Source organism: Athene cunicularia (assembly GCF_003259725.1).
Source record: "Athene cunicularia isolate RWA chromosome 4 unlocalized genomic scaffold, athCun1 chr4_part3, whole genome shotgun sequence".
In the NCBI taxonomy this organism is placed as follows: Eukaryota; Metazoa; Chordata; class Aves; order Strigiformes; family Strigidae; genus Athene; species Athene cunicularia.
In genome coordinates, this window is record NW_020799100.1 from 593,889 (window position 1) to 612,426 (window position 18,538).

At 46.4% G+C, this 18,538-nt stretch overlaps 1 protein-coding gene across 1 annotated transcript; it reads left to right on the plus strand.

Annotated features, from left to right (window-relative positions):
• Positions 1-6: 6 nt before the first annotated feature.
• Positions 7-9,497, plus strand: NUP62CL (nucleoporin 62 C-terminal like; the record flags this gene model as incomplete). The annotated part of the gene is made up of 12 exons (XM_026848651.1): positions 7-104; positions 596-984; positions 1,566-1,676; positions 2,496-2,624; positions 3,983-4,078; positions 5,110-5,221; positions 5,369-5,513; positions 5,740-5,789; positions 5,897-6,031; positions 6,643-6,754; positions 7,620-7,686; positions 9,278-9,497. Coding segments are annotated over 12 exons (1,536 nt in total), but the record flags the coding sequence as incomplete, so codon positions are not given.
• Positions 9,498-18,538: the final 9,041 nt, after the last annotated feature.

Sequence of the window (18,538 nt, forward strand, 5' to 3'; positions counted from 1 at the left end):
CCCTTCTCCTTCAGCAGGCCGGGCGCCGCCGCGCCTGCCACCTTCAGCTTCGGGACGCCGGCGCCGGCCCCCGCGGCGCCGGCAGCGAACGTGTTCCCGCTGGGGTGAGAGGCCCGGGGGGCGGCCGGGGTGGGGCTGGGGGCCCGGTGAGCGGCGCGAGGGAGGCGTCGTCCTTGCCGCTTTGGAAGCCTCTGGCAGTCGTTCTCGGGGCCGGGGGGGAACGAAGCGGTTGGTGTTGCGCCTTCGGGCGGCACTCGAGCACGTTCGGGAGCGCGTCCGGCGAGACCCGATGTGTGTCAGGGCCGGCTTTATCGCCCGGAAGTTGGGAACCAGCTGTTGGCTCGTCGGTCTGTGATCCTGTGGCTCTCAGTGCCTTCGGGTGCCTGGAGGGGTGGAGGGAGTTAGGGGGGAGTCAGTATAAAGAGACTTTCCAGGGGGTTGCGGGTCACAGGTGGTGCCAGAATTGAAAGATGAAGCTGATCAAGTGCATATCTCTTGGAAAGGTGGTTTCTGCTGTCAGCACAGTCTGTAAGAAAGCCGACTCGGTACTTGGCTGGGTGTTGTCTCCAGCAGATTGTCTTCTTTCCTTCTCTAGGGCAAACACACCAAAAATCAACTTTGGAGGCAGTACTGCAACTCCAGCTACTGGAACCACAGGGGGCTTTGGATTTGGTAGCTCGGTACCAACCAGCGCGCCCTCAAGTCAAGCAGCAGCCCCTTCTGGCCTTGTGTTTGGATCTGCTGGCACCACCACCACCGCCGCCACCATCTCCCAGTCTGGGACCACTGGAGGGTTCACGTTCTCCAGTGCTACCACATCTCAGGCCACAGCAACCGGCTTCAGTGTGGGTGCTGCAGCTCTGCCAGCTGTGCCCACAGGGTTGAGCTTTGGAACGGCCCCGGCAGCTGCTGCCACCACGGCTGCCACCTTAGGAGCTGCGACCCAGTCAGCAACGCCCTTCAGCCTCGGGGGACAGCCTGCCGGTGGGTGCTGGGTCTCAGTGAGTGCCGGGGCTCGGTGGGTGCTGGGGCTCGACAGCGGCAGCCAGGAGGGCTGGCGGCACGGAGGGTGAGTGGGGCTGGGCTGGAGGTTCTGCAGCTGCTGGCTTCTGCTGGCGTGAAATGAAGCGAGTGGCTGGGGTCGGTGGTTTCTCTCGTGTGCTTGTCCAGGGTCTCTAGTGACAAGTAGCAATTGTTAATTAGCCTTTGGGTTTGAGGCTGAAATAATTTTGCCAGTGCGTGTGGGAGCGGAGAGTGCGGCACAAGTCCTGTTTGCAGCTTTTGACTTACTTGTTGGTGCCAGTGCAGGCCTGGGAGGGAAGGTGATCAGCTCTGGGTGAGGGGGATGTCTATCTGTGTTAGAGTCATTGTAATGAAAGTGAAAATCTCTTTACCTAAGGAGCTTCTTGGCCCGACTTAATTTCCTGTGCAACGCAGAGCTTTTGTTAATTTGAATATTCATGATTTTCTTATACTGCTTCTGACCTGACAGTTGCTGGGGTCAGTGGAAGCTACAGTGTCTCTGTAGTAAAAGTCTTGTCTCTTCCTTCTGCTACTTGTTCCAGGTCTCAGCTTTGGGTCCCTGACTTCCACAGCAGCCACTAGTGCGCCCATGGCAACACTGACCACTAGTACCAGCCAGGGACCCACTCTGTCCTTTGGAACCAAACTGGGAGGTAGGAGGTGATTTTGGGAAATAATGACTTTGTGACTCCACTTGTGACTTTGTGACTCTTCTGTCCTTTTGGGATTAGTTTTCTAAACTGGAGTCTGGAAATGGGCAAGAAATGTTTGTCACTGTGAATTTGCCATGGCATTAGGATTCTGTGACAGTTTGTAGAGCCACTGACCTTAGTATCCTGTGGTTTTTATTGTGTCCCTGTGCCAAATTCTGTTCTGTGCTTGTTGCTGGAGCGTACGGGAGGGTGCCACAAGTTTAAAGGCCGCCTTGGAAAAAAGGTACAATTGAGGTAGGATAAGAGGAAAAATAATTAAGAATTCTGACATCCTTATAAAAAGGGATGTAGACAGGTGAAGTGCTAAGGCTTGGACAACCAGCCCAAGCCAGAGTTGACCTATAGATGAATCCTGTATGTTTTATAACTGAAAACCATTGTGCTAGTAGGTATTGTACTAAGTTATAATAAACCGCCTATTCCGATGTAAAAAGTGCTAAAGCATTGAAGTACTGAAGCCTGAACTACAGGCCCTAAGCTGAAGCTATTAACTTGTTATGTAACAGTTAAATAAGTCTGTAAACTCGCTAGCGAAAGATGTGGCTTAGACAAAATTTCTGTATTACACTGTTACATTATTTGGTTATCACTAGTAGAATACACCTACACTTTTCACTCTGTTGTCCGAGTTTAATTGGTATCCTTAATCAGCAAAAAAACTAGGCAAATTTGTGTCGCATTCTCAGCATGATTCTTCTGAAACGGGCGAGAACTTGGTGTGGTCTGGTTGTACAAGACGGGCGCTTTCTCCCTCTGTAGTGACATCCACAGCTGCTACAACAGCCGCTACCACCACGACCTCCGTTCTGGGCTCAACGGGGCCAACATTGTTCTCATCTATAGTGAGTTCTTCAGCACCGACATCGTCTACAGGCACGGGCCTCTCGCGTAAGTCCCAGCGCACGGATTTTACCTGCTGGGGGAATAAAAGAGCTGCATAGTCAGCGCTGCCTGTCGGTAATGGAGCTGCAGCTGCTGGGGTAATGGGAGAATTCAGCTTTTCCTGCAGTTTGCCACGTTCCTTCTTTGTGATTTCTGGCAAACTTTGTTCAGGACTGAAGCATGTGGAGGGTTTTTCCCAAACCAAAGCGCACTTTTGATTCACAGTGGGCAAGCAGCATGGGGCAGTTTTAGCTGTGTGAGAATTTTTTGTTTCCCTGTCTGGGTGGTATCGCCAGAGCTGAGCTTTCCAGTGCTGTTTCAGCTGCTGTCTGGCAGAGCCCAGTGCCTTGAGTCTGGTTACCTCTGCCTCTTGCATTAGGTGTCCACTCTTCTTTAAGAGCGGTGGCCTGTGACAGTGGAGATGCAGCGTGCTGAAAAAAAAGGATTCACATAGCTGTATGTTTGCAAGTTCCTCTAGTAAAAACTGACAGGTTTTCTCTTGCAAAATTACTTTCATGGCAGGAAGTAGTGTCTGTTTTCTGATGGCGTTAAAGGCTGTAGTCCAGGTTTGAAGACAGCGCTAAGAGCATTCTTAGCCTGCAGTGAGATGTTAACACTTCAGCTTCCTTTGATTATGGAGACCAGTGACAGTAAATGTCAACATTCACCAGAGCTAATACAACTCTTCCCTATGTTATGTTGTCTTACACCTACCTCTGAAAGTCTGGGCAGCTGCTCCCTAGGGCCTTCCCAAGTTTTATGTTAGAGCCACACTGATTCCTTTTAACTAATCAGCTGCAATGTGTAGATGCCATATATAGCAGCTTAGCAACTTGTATTTTTAGTGGCTCTGCAGTGCTTGCATTGCTACTGTCGTTCCAAAGCTGACCTTAATCTTAGTGTTTGAGCTAAGGGGCATACTTTGTTTATCAGGGTGGTTTTGGTTGATAACTGGTGGGTTGTTTCCAGGCAACTGAGACGTGACAGCCCTGCGGTCTGTGCAGTTGTGTTGCTTTAGCAAGGAAGGCTGATGCAGAGGTTGCATTTCCTGTCTGCCAGTACCCAGTGCTTATTTAAGCATTTGATAGCAGTTAGAGAATGCAGAATAGGTAAAGAGAAGCGACGGTAGCTTGGCGCCTGGATCAGTAAAGCTTCCTGGAAGAATTGCAGAGCATTCTGGCTACTTCATAGCTTCAGCCTGCCTTTTTTGTGTTGTGTCTGAATGATCCTTCACGTAAAAAGTGATCCTGGCTGATCAAATAAAGACCGGGTGGAGATGAGAGAGCAGGGAGGGTAGGCCTTTTCATAGGGGCACAGTATTTGGTGGGTTACACAAACTCTTCAATGCTGTCTTCTGTTTACAGTTGGTGCCCCTTCCACTGGAACAGCCGGTCTCGGAACACTTGGGTTTGGCCTAAAAGTTCCTGGAACAACAGCTGCCGCAACAAGCACTGCCACTAGTAAGAACGACATGCTGGAATACCGCAGCATTCCTTTTTCTGCTCCTCTTTTCTATCTCCCCAAATGCACAGTTCTTTATGACTTCTGAGAGCCTGTACACAGCAAAGGGCCTCTGGGTGAAGGAACACCTGTGGGCTTTGATGTTCTAGTCAGGAGCAAGTCGAGTAAATAGATGAGCTGCTCCTCCTCCAGCCTGCCTGTGTGGGTGCAGAATTGCTCCAAGAGATGAGGGAGAGATGTCTGGCTGGGGGATGGAGAGGCCAAAGACTTGTGGGGAGTGTTAGGGAGAGATGTTTTATGATCCAGTTCTGCCCCTTCATTCTGTTTCTTCCATACTGGACGTTTCAAAGGGTTGGATTTCATTAGCTTCCCCAAAACCCAAATCCGAGATGGGTGCTGTATATCCAAGTGGCAACCCTTATGTGAAGGCCTGCAGTGGAGTTTGCTGCTGCACAGTGTTGGGATTCAGGCCTGAACATCCTTTTCTGGTTGCAGTTACTGGTCAGTTTTTAGGGTAATAACATGAATGCTGCTCAGCTCTCAGGGTCTTTCTAAATCTTGTTTCTGGAGGGACTGTGAAGAATTTGAGCCCAGTGCCTGGCAGTACCATCTGATGGGCTGGCAGTGCCATCTGACAGATGCTTTTAGCTCGGTGAAAACAGACATTTCATCTCCTGTAGAGATGGAGGAGAGGAACTGGGTGTGCTGATAGTATTAGGTCTAATATTAAAACCCGAGGAGGTTGAGGGGTGTTTGGGCTAATGCTGTGTTTCTTTGAATAATGCCCAGTTAAGTGCAGGCTGACATTTCCTCATTTTACTAGAGCTACTGGTCAGGGATTTGCAGTCCACTCCTCTGTCAAGACGTGCTTCGTTCCCTTCCTGACAGACGTGGGATTTCCTTTTTTGTTTAAGGGACCTATTGGATCTCATAGAGCACTCTGCTTAAAAGTGTACGTTGGACCTGTTCTTGATTTGCTAGGTAGCAGATGTTTCCCCTTCCATTGCTCGACTTGCATCTCTTCTTTCAGGCACTACTTCTGCTTCTGGCTTTGCTTTGAATCTTAAGCCGTTAACTACAACTGGTTCCAGTGGAGCTGGGACCTCTACAGCTGCCATCACCACCACCACCACAGCCTCCAGGTGTGTGTTGTGTAACAGCTATTTCCTGACTGGGGCAAGGGGCAGCATTAATGCTGGTGTCTGGTGGAGGGAGGGGAAATGCATGTTGTCAGGTTGATGTTTTGTTTTTTGATCTTGCGTTCTGTACTGTCTCGTGCTTCCTCTCAGCATGCCTCCAGTCATGACTTATGCCCAGCTGGAGAGTTTGATAAATAAGTGGAGTCTGGAACTGGAAGACCAAGAGAAACACTTCCTACACCAAGCTACACAAGTTAATGCCTGGGATCAGATGCTGATAGAGAATGGAGAGAAGGTAAGGGGTCATCCAGTGTAACCTGATTTTGCCTGCTTAGATCCTTAAAGCCTTTGGTATTACAGAGGCAGCAAACAGCTACTGTGGATTACGTCTGGGGGCTTTTGAAAAACTCAGTGGATGTCTGTTCTGGTCTGTAGGCACTGAAGCTTGGAAGTCTGTTCTGTGATTTTACATGATAATTAAAACTTCTGAGTTTTGTAATGTAGTTGTTTTCTGTTTCCAGATTACTTCATTACACAGAGAAGTAGAGAAAGTGAAGCTTGATCAGAAGAGGTACGGAACTATGAACACTTGAGATGATTTTTCATCTTTCATTGTTGTATGACAGATCTAGAACTACATAAGCTCTAAGTGGGGTAGTTAACATTTTCTCTTTTCAGACTGGATCAGGAACTAGACTTCATTCTGTCGCAGCAGAAGGAGCTTGAAGACTTGCTGACCCCTCTGGAGGAGTCTGTGAAGGAGCAGAGCGGGACTATCTACTTGCAGCATGCCGATGAAGAACGGGAGAGGACGTAAGAGAGAAATCTGCTTTGGGCATGTGATGAGCAGGCTAATGTGGTGATGGTCAGTCAGCAAGAAGTAGAGTTGCGGTGCACGACAACATTGAACTGTCAGTGGCCTTTTTCAGATATTTAATCCTGATTTATGCATGGCACCTTAATTTTATGCATTAGAAACAGGGGAATTGCCTTAAATGAGCGTGAAAAGCACTTTGGCTGTTGGAGTAATCAGCTGTCTGGGAAAAGGTTACTAATTTTGGCATAATCTCTAAAAAGGAGTGATTATCCTGTGATAGAAGCAATGAGGGGAGAATGTGCTATGTGTGGCTTAGGCATCCTTGTAAGCCTGAAGTGTTGGATGGTAGCAGGGACCTGGACTGGCTGGTTCCTTTGGTTGTGACAGAAAGGCCTCCACAGTATTGCTTGTCTGTCTCTGTGCATCCACCAAGAGAGGAAGATTCTGTGTGACAGAATGCCTTTTGTGCTGCTGCTCCCACCTATCTGCCGGCCTTGGCTGGATGGCGTGTCAGCTAATTCTGTTCCCCCAGAGTGGGTGTGACTGAGAGCAGGTCTTCTGATGTTCACTTTAAACATTCTGAGCTTCGTTTCCACGTGTGTTGCAGCTATAAACTGGCTGAAAACATAGATGCCCAGCTGAAGCGTATGGCACAAGATCTGAAGGACATCACAGAGCACTTGAATACATCAAGAGGCCCAGCTGACACGAGTGACCCGGTAAATCAAAGGTTTATTTTTTGCGTGTTGATAAAGAGACGAAGATATTTAAACTCTTTGTCCACTCATGGATACCCCACTGCCTGTGGTTTCAGCCTTGGAAGGGTGTTGTGTTTTGTCCTTGGGTTGTTTCTCTTCTGGTAAGACTTGCGTTATAACAGCACAAGCCAGCCTGACTTGGGTCCTTACTCTGCAGTTCTGTTAATAGTTTTCAGAGTATCTCATTCTGGCATGAACTGTGCTTATTGGCTTGTTGTCTAATAATCGCCTAGATTACAACTTGTTTCTGAGGCATTTCTTAACTTTGATCTGGCTGCATGCTCCGCTGCCTGTGACTTTCTTGTGGCAAAACTCAATATTGTTTGGAATGCCCTCCGTAGGTGCTGAGTGTGGTATCTTGTAATACTTCTGTATCCCCATGACCACAAGATCAGAATCACCAGCTCTTTCTGATACGTATTAAATTGATCTTGATAATCCTTAAGACTTTACTGAGAAGCTTTTTTTTTTTTCATAAAAACTTCCCTTCATGTTGCAGACGAATTATTTTCCCATTCCATCTTACTGTTGTCACCTCAAGCCTCAGGCGATTCACATGGTGGTGGTTCCTAGGTCTGAACTGGAATGAGCCAAAAGCACAGGCATGTACTCTAAAGCAGTCTGTTTCCTTGATGGTAAAGAGAGGCAAAGCAGCACAGCTGCTGCAGAGACTTCCCTGGGGAAGTGGCTGCTGGGTTAGTGGAGCTGTGCATGCAAGAAATTTGATTGCATTGTGTTCGAAAGGCAGGGACAGGCAGGTTGTCTTTTACTGCTCTTAATTTTTATGTCGCACAGCAAATGACTTGCACCTTCTCTTTCTGCTCAGCTTCAGCAGATCTGTAAAATTTTGAATGCGCACATGGATTCATTGCAGTGGATTGACCAGAACTCAGGTGAGAGTTGTCTTGGGGCTTTGGGGGAATGTAAACACAAAGCATGTAGCTTGTGTGCATGTGTTTCTCAAATATAAATGAATTCCGGAAGATTCCTGAGGAATCTTCTCTGCCTTGCTGTCTGTGACACTGTCCCTTGAATACTTCTGATATTCATTAAGGCCTCTCTTGAGAAGTAATTCCTGGCAACTGCGGATGTTTTGCAGGAAAACACTGCTTGGAATGCATCAGTGCAAAACAAAAACCTTATGTCAAGCTAAGGTTAAATATTTCCACTTCTCAGATGTTGTGGGGTTTCCCTTTGGAATAGGAAAATTGGCGAAGTGTGTGTCTGTGTGTGTCCCACCCTCCTCTCCACAAATGGAAGCCAAATCCAGGCAAGACCATGCCTGGTGTACTCGGGTGGAAGCAGGCTTACTGCTGTCCACGTGTAAGTAGTGTTACTGACTTAGGTCAGGATGTAATTTGGGTTTTTCTTCCAGAACATGTATGTGAACTTCTGCATTCCAAACGTGCCTTTATTGGGAAATGTGGTGCACCTCCTGTGGCATCAGAATTCTGACTTTATAGAATGTGTGTGAAAACAGCAACTGGATCCCTTTAAATTTTCCTAGAAAGGAGACCCATTTTTCCTCTGTCATTCAGAACCCAGGAAATTGTCTTATCATTTAATAACGATTCATTCTCTGTGCTGGGAAGTATAGATCTAAAAAACCAGTAGATCTGTAGTTCACCTTCAAACAAGAAAGACGCAATAAGCCTAAGAAATGGCAGGTTTTCAAAAAGGTTAATAACGTGTGTGTCTGTTTCTGTGGGGTTCTTGGCAAGGAGAAGAATTCCTGTTACTGTGTGCGCTTAAGTGCTATGGTGGAAAAAGGATGCAATTTTGAAATAAGCCTTTGCATAGCCCTTGCCATTTGTAAATTGAGTAGGCCTAGGAAGGACATGTTCCTTAACAGTCTTTTTGTACACAAAAAAACCCCCAAGCCAACCCACAAACCAGAACTAGGACATCCGTGCTTAGGTAACGTTGCCAGCTTTGCTTGTGTGGACGCATCCAGGACGGTTTCACAACAGCCGGTGATCTTTTCTCGGCGCACTCATACACGGTGCCTATTAACTTGTCTGACGTGTTGAACAGTTATGTGCAATTGTGGCACTTCATGCGAATTGCTGTTAACCCCACTGCCACAATTAAATGGCCTTGATGAACGAGGATGTGGGGTGGTGCTGCTTCCACAAGTGAAAGGAGTGTTTGGACACTTGTTCTGACCTTCTGCCTCTTCCCGAGAGAGCCAGCCAGTCTCCTCTGTGGTAGTTGCACCGGAATTCCAAGCTGAGCCTGAGAGATCTGGGAGGCAGTGAATTAGGCTGCCACTCTGTGCCATAATCGTTTTTGCATGGTGAAGTTTTGAAAAGTGGCAAACCGAAATGTGTTGCTTAATTTGTTACTGGGAGTTGCTGGGTTTGGCACGATGCACGAAATGGAACTGAACCTGGGATATCTCTCTCCAAGCCACGGGCCGACCTAATCCGTAGCCCTTTTGCACAGCTTCTGACAAGTGAGGTTAATGGCTTCTTTCTCCCACAGCCGTGTTGCAGAGGAAGGTGGAAGAGGTGACCAAGGTTTGCGAGAGCCGCCGCAAGGAGCAGGAGCGCAGTTTTCGGATCACGTTTGATTGAATGGCTCCAAGTGTAAAGGATTAACCTGAAATCTCCACAGGAAAGAGGCTTTTGGGGACCTAGGTCTCACATTCTGGCCTGGGCTTGTTTCTTTTTTTTGCAATAAAGTTTGTTGTTTGTTCCAAAGGCAGTCTTTGCAGTGTCTGGCTGGCATTCACCCTGTCCAGTCTGAGAGAGGCATGACAAGTTTGTGCAGGAAGCGTGTGCTCTTTGTCTCTATTGTTTGTAACTGCATGCAGACTGGTGAAATGCACGAATGCTGCCCTTGAGGGAGGTGAGCAGCGTGTGCCTGCACGGCTGAGCTCTCCAGTACTTCAGCGTAGCTTGAATACGTTCAGTCGGGACTTCCTAAGCTTCTCTGCAGGTCTGTACAGGGATGGTTTAATGAAGAGCTGTCCTCAGAAGGAGCTGCAGCAGTCTGAGAGACTCAAATTCCTCCTATCGCTAGCTGGAGTTTGTGTTTAAGTTAGTATGCTTCCACTTCTGAGAGCGGGCCTTGTTGTCTGTACTTTTGGCAAGAAACTGCTTGTGCTGGTACTTGTAAGCAGAATTTCTGCACAATTAAAACGATTTGATGTGCCAGTAGAAAAATGGTGCTTGTGTGCTGATTTGGTGTCATGTAGCTTGTTCAGTCGCAAGGGTGCAGGAAAGAACCTGGTCAGCCAGTCTGCTGCAAAGACTTTCCAAGAGGCGGAATCGTGTCACTGCTTTTGGTAAGTGTGATTATCATGCACATTCCAATATATCTTTACTCGTAGGGGGAGGTGAATGATCACTACTTAGAAAGCTGCCCTCATACTCGGTTCCCCTTTATGCTTCCATTCTGCAAAATGCTGAGGGGGCACAAATGATGTGTTGTGGGCTTTAGTTTATGTTTGCCTACCTCTGCCTGCACTCCGTTGGCTTTGTCTCTATTGTCCCCTGGAGAAAGGGAAGGGCCCTCCTACCAGACTGATTGACTGACTTTAATGTGAGTTAAAACCGGCGAGTTGCTCGTTAGCTGTTTTCTTTCCCCTGTGAGTGGATTTCATGGTCATTAGAGGAGAGGAAGGGGAGTCTCCCAGCTGCTCTCGTGGAGCCTGTTGTTGGCAGGTCCTGTGGGAAACCCCTGTGGAGGGCTCCTACCCTCGCCGCGGATGCTCACTGGGGAGAGGAGCCATTTTACTGTCCTGATCACTTCTAGGAGTTAACTGCATTTTCACTTTGAGTCTTGTGGCTGCCTGAAAGAATCCTATGCAAGAATCTTATAGGACAAAACAGCAATACAGCTTGGTGTTTTTATATATATATATATATATATACACATATATATATACATACAGAGAGAGAGAGAGAGATATATTCCCTCAAGAATGTGTCAAGTTTAAAAAGGGCAGAGAAAGAGCATGTAGAACATGTGAGAGAGAGAGAGGTTCAGTTCACCACTATACCTTCATAGCAGGCTGTGGGGAAGTCTTTCCTTTTCATCCCAAAGAAGATAAAACACTAAATTTGTATTTAGAACATATGTTACTCCTATTAAATTGAGCAAAATAAGTGGACTTGCTTTTCTAAAGTATTGAAAGGGTGTATAGCAAGCAATCTTATGGGTAAAACCAATGCGACATTTTTGTCATGAGATCAGAAGGTTTCCAAGGGAGAGGTTAAAACCACTCCTCACGTGTTGCTTTAGACACAACACCAATCCCCTCCCTTTCTCCTTCCATGACACAAGCTTTTCAGGTGGCTGTTTCATCCCAATGCCATAACTTCTCTGCCCATCAATGCTCTGTAAAGCCCACGTGGGCAGTTTCAGCTCGCTTACTCTGGCTGTTCTCTAGGGTCCCAGGTATCATCAAATTCAGATCCTTCTGGGACCTCCTCTGTGTTCCAAATAGTTTTCCTGTTTTCAGATTTCACTTGGAAATTACCTGTAAGTGATGAGAACAATCACGCTGTCATACTTTGGAATGTCTCTGTTCCTCTAGGTTTGCTGAATACTTGGGACTTGGGGATTGGGTGATGGGTGATATGGGTATAATTGAGAGAACTAGGGTAGGGGTCTCTCTCCAGAAGCACCCAGCTCAAACTTATCTGAGAACTAATAAAACAATAATTAAAATCCTTCACTCAGGCTTTGCATAATCAGCAGGATTCGAGGGTCAGACCCTGTTACAGTGGCCCGCGTGTGTAAATCCATAACAATAACCCAGGTGGGACCCTAGGCAACCACCAGCAGAAGCTCTTGTCTCCAAACATACAGGAGTTCACCCAGTATCTTTGGTGGTGGGAGGCCGAACTGGTGAGTCTTAAATTCTTGCTTCAAAATTCTAAATTCTGGTAAAATAGAGCACTAAAGGAGAATATCATGGCTTGATCAGCATAAGATACAAAACTGGGAGAACTGCATGGCCTGATCAGCATAAGGTTCGGAGTTTTAGAATGAGAAATATTTTCATCATAGAAAAGGAGACACCCTTAGCCAAATTTCTGGAAAAGTGGTGTAAAATTGGTGGTACCAAAGGAATGAGGAAAAAGGGATTAGTAATATGCCAAGAGGGTTGGCCACCTCTTATACAAGAGGGCAATCTGGCAGAAATGTGGCCATCACAGGGAACCTTTGACCATCAGGAATTAACCTTCCTGTGTCCACATTTGGAGGACAGGTTCCCTGGACAAGTGGAGTGTTGTGGTTTAACCCCAGTTGGACTAAGCCCCATGCAGCCACTTGCTTACTTCCCTCACAGTGGGATGTGGAGAAAATCAGAAAAGTGAGAAAACTTGTGGGTTGAGATGAAAACAGTTTTAATAGGTAAAGCAAAAGCTGCACATGCAAGCAAAGCAATATAAGGAATTCATTCACCATTTCGCCCATCAACGGGCAGGTGCTCAGCTACCTCTCAGAAAGCAGGGCTCCATCACTGGTAAGAGTTACTTGGGAAGACAAATGCCATCACTTCAGATGTCCTCCCTACCTCCTTCCCCCGGCTTTTGATTGCTGAGCATGATGTCATATGGTCTGGGATATCCCTTTGGTTAGCTGGGGTCAGATGCTCCTGCTGTGTCTCCTCCCAACCCCTTGTACTGCACCCCCAACCTCCTCGCTGGTGGGGTATGTGAGAAGCCGAAGTCCTTGACTCTGTGTAAGCACTGCTCAGCAATAACAAAAACATCCCTATTTTCTGCACAAATCCAAAACACAGTCCCATACAAGATACTGTGGAAAAAAATAACTCTATCCCAGTCAAAATCAGCCCATGGAGTATTGGTATCTATGGGATAATTGGACATTAGGAGAAAATAAAATTCTAGAAAAAATGAAAAAAAAGTCCTTTAGAAATACTGTATATAATCTGCTAAACTGTTTGTGGCATCTGTTCCAGCCTGTGCTCTGCTGTTTGCTTTGGCCTCTATCCCCCTGGTCTCATCCACTCCTATTTTCCAGGCCTCCCTTCATGTAGTGCCAGTGTTGGGAGCAGCTGTGCCTGGTCCAGGCAGGGTGCCCCAGGCAGCCAATACAGGGGTCCCCAGGATTTGGTTGCTTGGGGTCAACAGGCTCCCAGGCTTAGAGAGGACCCAGAGAAAGTGTTACAAGTTGTGCAGGGAATGACTGTATGACCCTGCCTGGGGAGATGTGCAGATGCTCCTTGAAGCCCTGTTCACCCCACGCAATTCTTGATGCAGACCATTGCTGGGCAGAACAACGGGGAGATGCAGCTGCCTGGACAGCCTGGCTGACTGTGCATGCTGGGTGGAATTATAATGTACATGGGGACTATGGCCATTTGCACATAGCCAGACAAAGCTTAGAAGAGGCTACATGTTTGGCAGGACAAAAAACTCCAAAGTGTTCTAAAATAAGAGAGTGTTAACAGAAGCCTGAGGAACGCCCCTCAGCTTTTCTCTCTAGATTGTCTAAACGAGTCAGAATGTTTGGAGTAGGAAGAGACCCAGAAGCAGAACCTAATTGACCTCTACTGGTTTTTACTTTTGTGGATCAAGCAGCTCCAGATATTAAAAAATATTTTTCTAAACATGTACCTGACTAACCAGGGAAGCCAACGGACAAGGTAAGTGCATTTGACCACATCTATATACCATGAGGAGATGAGGAAAGGGTTAAAGAGACATTAGAGGAGAGAGAAGGTGAGTTTTTGGCTGTGCCAGGGAAGGGATTGGAGTAAGTAGAGGGAGAGGCCCAGTAGAGCTAGAGAAGACCAAATGGAAGTGACTGGGATTCCTCTCTGGGAGCTGCTGACTGTTGCGCTTATTGCAGGGAATAGGGCCACTGGAACCAGGAATGGCCCACGAGGGCCCCGAATTTGGAAGGAATGGGATGAATATCACCCAACAGTAGTGACAGGAGGGAGAGTAGGACAAATCTTGGACTATATATGCGTGTTGCGAACTGTGGGGAAAATAGTATTCCTGTAGCAGAAAACAGCTAGCATCTGTTTGCATTTATGTGGAAAGGCCAACAACTACCATGGACCCATGGGTTCACTGGGTCTCCTGTGATATTCTCTTTTGCTTAAAGATGACTTGAAAGACACTAGATTACCTGGAGGTTCTATACTTGTACAATATGTAGATCATTTGTTAATTGCCAGCAAGATATATGAAGATTGCTTGAAAGATACTATTTCTCTATGTACTTTAGCAGGAAAACGTCACTGTGCATCTCTTGCTAAGCTTCAGTTGTGTCAGCAGGGAGTAAAATATTTAGGATTTACATTAAAAGAAGACAAAGATTAATAGACCCAGAACAGGTCCAGGCTATTGTAATGGTAACCAAGATGCCACTGTGAGAATTTTTAGATGCAGTAGGATACTGCAGACCCTGGCTACCGGGACTAGGGGAGTCAAGTAAACCATGGAGAGAAGCTACCAAGGCAGAGGAAGTGGAGCCTGTACGGTGGGGTCCAGAGAGAGAAAAGGCTTCCCAAGCTATAAAAGGAGCTTTAGCTCCTTCAGCGTTAGGATTGGGAGATTAGCCCAAATCCTTTGAACTATTGGTGCATGAGAACAAAGGAGTAGCCAGCAAGTCTTTACTTAAAAACTAGGTCCGCAGCGCCACCCTGTGGCTTCTCACTCTGCTCAGCTGCATCTTGGCGGGGAAATATTTCTGTGTTAGAGCAACAGCGGCTGTCATCGAGAGGAGCAGACCGTTAGTCCTGGGTCACCCAACAACCGTCTGTGTGAGGCATGAAGTAGGACCGATTCTTAACGTGCTACAAGCACTGACCCCACAAAGAGCACATGGTTGTGAATTATTGTTTTTTAATGAAGACAACATCTCCAGTGTTCATGTGTGTGTATGTAATAATTCCTAAGTCAATGAGAAATCTGCCGAATAGCTCTGGATGCACCTCTCTAGCCATCTGTTTTCCTTTTGGGCCATTTTCCTTGATTCAATTTGCTGAACTGTTACAAAAATTTATACTCTCTTTTCATCTGTGCAACACAGGTTGTAATTGCTTGAGGCTAGAGAAGCACTGCATTTTACCCAGCATGGAGGGGAAGGGTCACAAAATAGCATGAGGAAAGCTTCTGCTGGGCCAACAATACAAAGAAAGTATGTTCTGTATCTCACGGGTGATGGTTTTGAGAACAAGTGTACAACTATATGTTACTTAAAAAAGTTTTGAATCCAGCAACTTTAATGCCTGTTCACTCCAGTGGTGAGCTGCACCATGATTGTGCTAATGTATTGTTCTGCTCCAGCCACCTATGGGAAGATCTGCAAGATCAGCCTCTAGAGAACTTGGACCTAACCATTTTCACCGATGGATCTCCATACTGTGTGAATGGACTACGCAGTGGTAAGAAACTTAGAGGTACTTGAAGCAGAACCTCTACAACCCTTGGTGAGTGCCCAAGGGGCTGAGTTAACTGCATTAGCAAGAGCAGCTTGGGTGGGATGTAATCAGCGGGTAACTGTTCATACTGACTCCAAATATGCCTTTGGAGAATGAGGGTTCCTTGTCTTGGGGGAAAAAAATATTTCTAATGGGACTGAAATCCGAATGCTGTTGGGGAGCTATTAAGCTTCCAAGGGAAATCACTGTAGTATGCTGGCCAGCTCATACCACAGGCTGCAGCATAATTGGAAGAAATAATGAATTGTCAGATAAAGCAGCTAAAGCTGCTGCCTGCCAACCTATAGATGAGTGTACAGCCATAACAACTCCCTCTGCTGATGACTGGCCAGATATCAGTTACCCAGTCCAAATGTATGCAGAGATTAATCAGGAAGAATGGGCTCGATGGAAAGTTGGGAGTCTGTGAAAGATGAAACTGGAATTTGGACTACTGGAGAAAGACCCATTTTACTGGGAAAATATTTAATGTCTTTGTCTGGGTGGTTTCATGATGGAACACACGGAGGGATGACAGCAGTTGTTAAGCAGATTGAGAGAACGTGGGCAGCCCCCAGAATACGTATGGCAGTAAAAAGGATTGTGAGTTCTTGTCCCACACGTTGGAAGTTTTCTGACGCCAGACCCAAGGGGAGGCTGGCACACGACCGTGTTCCACAGACTGCCAAGGGATGACGCTGACCTGACTCCTGCGAGCGGAGTTCAGCACCTGCCGGGAATCACAGACCGAGGCTCAGGATGGGCAGGAGCTTTTCCCACCAGGAAAACTGCTGCTGCTGCGGGAGTGGCCAGAGCACTTTTGTGGGAAATAATTCCCAGGTGGGGAGTTCCTGGAGCCATCGAATCTGACAGGGGTTCTCATTTTTCAGTGGGAATAATAAACAGCATCTACAAACCTCTGGGAATACAGTGACAACAAGATGTTGCACATGATCTACAGTTGTCGGGACAAGTGGAAAAAAAAAATAGAACTCTCAGAACCACAATTGCTCAAACTTGTAATCAGGTAGGTTTGAAATGGCCAAAGTTTTTAACAATAGTTATATGGAATATTAGAAATAGCCCTCGCCAATCTCTGGGGTTGTCACCAGCAGGAATAGTGTTTGGCATGTACTTGGCTGTGCCTGGGACCTCTGTTCCCGGTAGGACCAGCCTCTTCAATGGAGATGCACAAGTGACCAGGTTTGTAGTGGGGGTACAAAAACATCTGCGAGAAAATGGGGCACAGGCCCAGAGCTTTCAACCAGTACCAGCAGGAATGCAAGTACGTGATACCCGGTCTGGAGATGCAGGAATGATGGAAGTCTGCTCCCGCAAAACAAAGTTGGACCCTACATGGGAGGGTCTGTATAGTGTGTTATTAACTTCTTATTTTGCTGTAAAGTTTGCAGAAAAGGGTAACTGGATTCACCACTCTCATGTTAAATGACTGCAAAATGAACATCAGTGAGATGGCCACTGCCAACCCCATGGGACTCTGTCCTATTTTGGATGTTGGAACTGGGAGCATTTGAGCTTAAAAAGGCTGAAGGAATCCCAGAACCATGTAGTCATTACCTTTTTATTCTATAGCCACATGGACCAAGGAGTCACCTGCTGCTTGGCCAAGTGGACCATCAGAGACCGTAAATCTATATAAATGACAGTTCCCATGAGTTATATTGAAAGGTGATTGAGGCAGAAACACAAAGGAGCCTAAAGTGCATAAAACCCCCCTGAAAGTCATTGGTTACAAAACCCGTTCTCTGGATGGGGATTATCCTCATGGTTTACTAGTTTATTTCATTCATTACTAAAGAGTCTGGTAATAGACTTTCTGTGGTGGTTACGCTTCTGATAGCCTGCTGTGTTTGTACTTGGATTTGGACTTACAGAATATGTTTTTGAAATCTATACAAGGGTATCAAAGTGTCCTCATGCAAGACCAACTATAGACTAGACCAACTAAAAACAGAGAGGACTATTCTGCAAGAAACGTGATTAAGTGTATTCTCTCTAAATAGTCTTGTTCAGCATTAGGAGCTCAGCACTAGTGGCTAAAGTAGTTGAAGTCTTAGGGCACACAAGCTGACCAGGAGTAAACTTTTTGATAAAACTAATGTTGCTAACACAGAACTATCTGAATCTGGCAGATGCAAGCATAAAGAAGAAGGTAAGGACCGAGGAGACAATTCCCATGGGAGTAAACTTTTTGATAAAACTAATGTTGCTAACACAGAACTATCTGAATCTGGCAGATGCAAGCATAAAGAAGAAGGTAAGGACCAAGGAGACAATTCCCATGGAATGAATTAACTTCAGAGTACTTCTGGCCAGCCCAGAGACATTGAAAACCAGTAAGAAATCAAGAGACCACTGGCCAGAATTAAATGATTGGACTTGGGGATCAGGTGATGGGTGATAAGGGTATAATTGGGAGGTGTGAACTGGGTAGGGATCCTTCTCTAGAGGTACCCAGCTCAAGCTGTAACCTGGAACTAATAAGAAAGTAATTGCAAAATATGAGTGAAATTTTCCACAATCTGAGGGTCAGACCGTGTTATGATGGCCAGCATGTGTAAATCTGTAACAGTATGAAAAGTGTTTTTCACATCTCAAATCTTCATATGCATGTGTAATAATTCCAAAGGTAATGAAAAATCTGTCTAATAGCTCTGGATGCACCACTCTGGCCATCTATTTTCCTTTTGGGCCACTTTTAATTAAATTTGATGAACTATTACAAAGACTTACACAGTCAGATGTGCTTTTTGAGTATTAGTTTCCATGGCATTTTGGTGAACTGGCTGAGGGTGTCTCGATCCCACTGTCCAGGTCACCAACAAAGCTTTAAATAGCGGCAGTAACACCCACCCCTGAGGATGCCACTTGTCACTGCTCTCTACTTGGGCATGGAACTGTTGACCCAGGTCTTTGAGTGAGACCATCCAGACAGTTCCTTATCCACTGAGTGATCCATCCATCAAATCACATCTCTCCAGTTTAGAGACAAGGATGTCGTGTGGGACCATGTCAGATGCTTCGCACAAGTCCAGGTAAATGACATCAGCTGATCTTCCCTTATGCTGTAAGCCCATTGTAGAGGTCCACCAAATTAATCAGGCATGATTTTCCCTTAGTGAAGCCGTGATGGCTGTCACCAGTCACCTTATTTTCCATGTGCCCCAGCATATTTTCCAGGAGGATCTGCTCCTGGCCTGATATTGCAGTGCACATGGGTGAGGCTGACCTGCCACTATTTCCCCGGGTCTTCCTTTTTTCCCTTTTTAAGAATGGGGGTTTCGTTTCCCCTTTTCCAGTCACCATGAACT